Below are 6316 nucleotides of genomic sequence, written 5' to 3'. Positions count from 1 at the left end.
CCGGTGGTGTGGGTTTTCCTTCCGTTAAATGGTCAGATGTATATATTGTTTTGAGTGGTTTTGGTTGTAGATCTGGTGTGATATTTGGGAGGGACTGCTTTGGATCTACTTGTGCCAGTTTGCTTTCTATGGTTAAGCATGGTGGTGGTTTGGTTTGTTTTTCCTTTATTGGGTGGGATTTTCGGCTATGGGGTATGGACGTCATCTATCATTCTGTAGGAGGAGGTCACCTCCAAGGGTCTTAAATGTTAGCCTTCAGTCAGTGGTTTCCCCCTTGGGCCATAAGAGATTGAGAAGTCCTAGGGGCTTTGCCTTTCCCTCTTCTAGTGCTTTCCTTATAAGCCTGTGTTTTTTATTTCTCATGGTCTGGTGCGTCTCACAGTCATGGTTGGAGCTTCTTGGTTGTTGCTTGGATCTTGGAGATTTGTCTTGCTTGATGCTTTTTGATGTAGGTGTTTTAGTCGTGTATGTTTCTGGCGGTGGTTCTTTAACATGCTATATCTCTCTCTCCCGGCGGCTCTTCCTTTTTGAGTTCTAGGATCCCGGTGCTATGACCACATCAGATGAGGTCTCCTTGTGTGCTCTGGTTTTAGAATCCATAATGTAATAAACAGTTATCTCATGTTTTAAATTAAAAAAAAAATAGTTATAAATTTTTACAACTCACTCATATAATTGTCTAAAATCCACCCCATAATAATTATCTATTATTGTCAAACACGAATTGTATAAAAGAGCTTTCATGTTCAACATTTGCATATCCTTGTCTAAACTATTTTCTCCCACTTGATAATTCCACCCATCTTAATGTAATCTAAAAGATATTTTTATTTTTTTTTTAATTACACAACTAATAAGATTTGAATTTGAGATCTAATAATTCTAGAAATAGCTATAGGTTAAGCACTTTTGACTCACTGAAGAGTTTCATTACCTTCCTTGGATTATCATTAATTAGAAGTTGAAAATTGGGGTGGGTTAGCAGCAAGCATGAAGTCTTCAACCATGTTCAGGTGCAGGAAAATCTTGTAATTGATATGCAATAGGTAATTATAATTAATTAACAATTTCTACTAATTTTATTCCCTTGGAAAAACTATGTGCTAATAATACCCCTCTACTGAACTAAAGCTGATTTGAAGGGGAAAAGAAGCTATATCATCACCAACTACAATGGTGTGCCCTCCTGATGGCAGAACAGAGTATGCGTTATAGTCTATGAGATGCAAGCTCTTGCATAGGTTAAGCCTAAACTTAAACTTCACGCTGCTTCCAGCTAGAACAAACACCCTCTTGAAACCAATCACCTGCTTAATATAAGCACCCACGATTCCTTCTGGGGGCTTGGAGTAGACAATGACAACTTCATTCCCATCCCTGGAACCTACGTTTTTTACTTCAACTTCGAAATTGAAATGATGATCATCACAGGGCAAATGGTCTGTTAGAACTGCAGGGCATGGAGGCCTAAAGGCGTCGGTTTCGTATCTTAATTGGTAGCAGTGCTGAAATCTGTTCAGTTTAAAGTGAACTGATGGGAATGAGGATGTTAAACTGTACTTGAACTTGGTGTAGCTGAGTCCATACCCAAAAGGGTAAACAGTGGAACCATTGAAGAATTTATATGTTCGACCCGGGTATCCTAACCTGTCATCTGGTCTCAGCTGCATAGATGTCATGGGAAGCTGATCCACATACTCAGCTTCATACCAGGTAACCGGTAATCTTCCTCCTGAAAACATACAAGATCATTATTTTCAGTAACTGGATTAGTGAATACAATTAAAAATTGCTTAAAATGTACATTACCAGGGTTATATTTGCCGAAAACAACATCTGCTATGGCAAGACCACCTTCCTCTCCAGGGTATCCAGCCCACAAAATGGCTTTGATATTACTAATATTACTCTTAGCAAAAGAGATATCTACGCCTCCGGCTGACATGATTACAAGAATAACAGGACCTTTCGAAATACTGGCAACCTGGTTGATAAATTGAGTTTGGTAACCAGGAAGGAGGAGATCTTCCCTATCCAAGCTTTCAGCCTCAATTGATAAGTCTATACCTGCTACTATTATAGTGGCATCAGCACTTTTTGCAGCTTTCATAGCTGGGAATATCAAACTCTCATTCTTACAAGCCACATCACATCCAATTTTATAATCCACATTTGCATATCTTGAAAAGCCATCAATAGGAGAGATAAATCTGCAGGGAACACCTGCAAGATGCAAAAGATTTACTCTTAAAATACAACATTAGGCTTTAATTAGAAACTTTTCTTCCTATATAGTTCATTTATATATATTTTACAGCTACCTGCATAATTTCCAATCATAGCTTCTGTGGCATTAGCATGTGGTCCAACAACAGCCAGTTTTTTGATCTTGTCAGAGCTCAATGGCAAAGTTTCATTATCATTCTTGAGGAGAACAATTCCCTCTCTTGCTGCTTGAGCAGCTAATTCAATGTGCTCCTTATTACACACATCATCCTTGCCAAGAGATTCGAATTTATTGCTTCCATCAAAGAAGCCTACCCTCATCAGCACCACATAAAGGTATGTTAGTGACCTGTCTATGTATTCCTCCCTTGCCTTCCCTTGCCGCACTGAATTTTGAGTGAAATTGGTGTAGTAAATCCCACAATCCAAATCCAGTCCTGTTAAAACACACAAAAAAGAAAATATCCAAGATTGTAAATAGGATGGAAATTAACATAAGATAAAGAGGAAATCATTAAAAGGGGACAAGAATCACTAGCCTGCTTTAAGTGTTTGTGCAACTGCATCCTCATTTGTGTCAGAAAGAAATTCTTGATCATCAACCATTACTTCAATAGAATCACAATCTGAAACTATATATCTGGTGCAAAAAGAATAATAATAATAATAATAATAAAAATGAGGTTGAATTTTTTATGACCATGTTTAATCTTATATAGAATGATGAAAATGGAGTTCACTCTATACCCATGAAGATTCCAATCTCCTCTGATAGTTTGGTTCAAGAGTTTCGGATCAGCACAAGTAGGTATACCATTAACACGATTGTAAGAGCACATAACACAGCTTGCATCACCTTCTTTAACACACATCTCAAAGGGTAGAAGGAAGGTCTCTATCATATCTTGTTCTGTCACCTACATTCATTAAAGAAAAAAAAATCCTTAACCGTGTTGAAAATTGGAGTGATTATAAAGTATCGAAGCAAGATTTTTCTCCAGGGAAATTAAGTACTCTAGCATCGAAAGTGTAGCGTTCAACTCCTTTCCAATCGTCAACATCATATGCAGTAAAGTGCTTGCAACATGAGGAGACTTTGAGAGGTCTAGAGTTCAAATCTTCGTAATTCTCAGTTCCCTCGATATCCTGCAACCCTCTCACGTAATTAGCAGCATACGTGCCAACAATGAAAGGATCTTCTCCAGGTGTTTCGGTAGTTCTTCCCCATCGAGGATCCCTTACAACATTAATCGTTGGACTCCAATAAGTTAATCCAGCTCTACCGAGGTTGTACATTGCCCTTGCTTCTGTTGAAACAACCTGCAATAACCAGCAACAAATTCCATTTTCATTATTTGTATTAATATTCCTTCAACGTATTCAACCAATATTTCCTCTTCCAGGCAAAGCTCAGTCATCTGGATTTACCTGACCAATATTTCTCCACAAAGACTCGTTAAAAGAAGCTGTTGTGAGGATTACTGTGGGGAAGCTAGTTGCAGCAGGAACAAGATCATCAAAGAAGGTTCCTGGACCAATATCGGACACACCATGGAGGGCTTCAGACCACCACTCATATTTAGGGAGGCCCAGTCTAGGCACCCCATAAGCATTATCTCCAAGCTGCTTCACCTTTTCATGAAGCGTCATATGGTTCACCAAATCCTTAGCCCTTACATCATAGGAGAGGGAAGAGTCACAGAAGGCAAAATTTGACATGTTCAATCCCAAACTAGTATACCTTGAACGGTCACAAACAAATGTAAAGTTAGACCCACTTGGGATGGCATTATCATGATCCAACGTAGATAATGCATTTCCAGCAGTAGCAGAAATGGCAGAGAATGCAATAAAGATCAAATAAGTAAAAAGAAGAAAAGTATTGGCCATTGCTCGCTAGGAAGAAATTTGCGGGGCTGCATCAATTTATAAAGCTGGTTCATTAGAAATCTTAATCTCAAAACTTTGAGTGACTATCTGGAACATTTATCTATTATTATCAGTTAAGATTTGTAATGATTTTTTAACCTTAATCCTTTCTTGTCTTTATTTATTTGGTATAATATTTTTCATATGGAAAAGTTTGCATATTTTCCATTTTTGAATTTTCACATTTTTCGCTTTATATATTTTTGCATATTTTGGTTTTGATTATTTTAAATTAGTAATTTAAATTTTATATTAATATTATAAAAATATACAGAATTAAAATATTCTCCAAGTGTAGTGATTAGTTTTCATTAGCTGAATCCAATCTTTACCAGCAAAATCAAGATAGCAATTTTAACCAATCCACTAGCTTATTATTTCTATTTATTTTGGTGATTATGAAGAGCTTAGGGAGATTTTGGATTTGAATAATGGTGCCCCAAATTAATTAATGCATGCATGATCAAATATATTTTATTCTCTATTATTTCTATTTTCAAATAATTAACTTATATATAGATATTAATGAAATGATTTTAAATTAATTACTATTTAAAATACTACTTGTGTATATCCAAACCTAATCATAACAATAACTCTTACACCTCATTGTGGATAATCATAAAATTCTATTAAATTAAAAGGCCAAATAAATTACATTTGGAAGCATGATCGATAAGCATATAAGCATATAATTTAGATATGTTTCTCTCTCTCTATATATATATGAATTTAAAATGTTAACATAAAAATGAATGAAATCTTGATTTTAATTACTCTTTCCATATATTAATAGAGATTTATCCATTATTTTTTAGGTTGAGTCATTAACCTTGTTATTCAATTATTCAGATTTCATTTATTTCACAAAAATATTTTCTTTTAAATATTTTTTTATATTTTTTGACTTTTAAGATATTAAAAAAATAGATCAATAAAAAATATTTTCTTAATTAAAAAAATTAAGTCATTTTTAAGGATTATGACTTCTTTTTGTCAAAAAAATAAAGTCTTCATTTTTAAAATTTTAATAATATTATTAAAATGTAAAAATATTTATGCCCATAAGACATAAATACATGCTATTAATTTAACATTCAACTATTTTAAAAAATATTTTTCATATATATAAGTTATTTTTCATAAAAAAATGAAAGCCTTAGAGTATATTTAGTTTAATAATTGGTAATCATTTGATGATTATTTTAAAATTTTTCATATACAAATACGTATGTTTTATTTTTTTGGGTAATTTTATTTATTTTTAAGTTATATATTGCCCTACTATTAATATATATATATATATATATATATATATATATATATATATATATATATATATATATATATATATACTTATTCCTTAAAAAAAAATAATACATATTGGATCCCAAGTATTTGTTTTTATTGATAGTGTTGAAACATAATACGTTTTAAATTGCAAGATATGATGGGCCGACTCTAAAATTTTAGAATTAAAATTTAATTGAATTGAGTTGAGTTAAGTTCCAAGATAAGATATAATGAGAGGTTTAAAGTGGTTTTAGATATATAGATATATAGTTTTTTTTTTGTTGAAATTTAATAAAATTATTTTTAAATAATAATTTTACTTAGCATTCATAATTATATATTTATGAATGCGGTTGTATCGTTATATTTATTAATTATTTTTTATTTTATTTGTCATTAGTTATATTTATTTTTTTATTTATATATAACTAAGTCCTATTTTATAGCTCAGTTTTACGGTGTAAACTTATTTTATAACTCAATTTTATAATATTTATATAGACTTATAAAAATATAAATGTTATGTTAAGCATTAAGCAATAAAAAGGTTATATTAGTTAATAATCAGTGATAATAATATGATTATAAAACTAATATGGCAAATAAATTTTATTTAATATATACATAGTAATTACAATTAGTTAATTATAAAAATAAAGTTAAAAGAAAAGATAAAAATAAGATGAAATAAAATTAAGGATAATCACTTTGTTATTTGATTATATTTTTAATTATTTATATTTCTTGATTTTAAATTTATTTTTTTTTTATTTTAATTCTTAAGTATGTGATAGTAAAAGAAATAATTTAAATGTTGATTTACTTCAATTTTTATATTAAAAATTAAAATAAAATAAAAAATTACATA

At 31.5% G+C, this 6316-nt stretch overlaps 1 protein-coding gene across 1 annotated transcript; it reads right to left on the bottom strand.

Moving 5' to 3' along the window:
• Nucleotides 1-621: 621 nt before the first annotated feature.
• On the bottom strand, nucleotides 622-3974 carry LOC110669021 (probable beta-D-xylosidase 5). The gene is made up of 7 exons (XM_021830475.2): nucleotides 3655-3974; nucleotides 3241-3546; nucleotides 2974-3143; nucleotides 2766-2866; nucleotides 2322-2663; nucleotides 1810-2223; nucleotides 622-1732 (listed from the first exon to the last, which is right to left on the bottom strand). Exons 1-7 carry the CDS (start codon nucleotides 3943-3945, stop codon nucleotides 1104-1106), a joined length of 2253 nt encoding a protein of 750 aa, XP_021686167.2. The 5' UTR covers nucleotides 3946-3974; the 3' UTR covers nucleotides 622-1103.
• Between the last annotated feature and the right edge of the window lie 2342 nt (nucleotides 3975-6316).

This window comes from Hevea brasiliensis, chromosome 18, assembly GCF_030052815.1.
Source record: "Hevea brasiliensis isolate MT/VB/25A 57/8 chromosome 18, ASM3005281v1, whole genome shotgun sequence".
Lineage (NCBI taxonomy): Eukaryota > Viridiplantae > Streptophyta > Magnoliopsida > Malpighiales > Euphorbiaceae > Hevea > Hevea brasiliensis.
The sequence above is the reverse complement of the archived record's forward strand: the minus strand, read 5'-3'. Positions and strand labels throughout refer to the sequence as shown.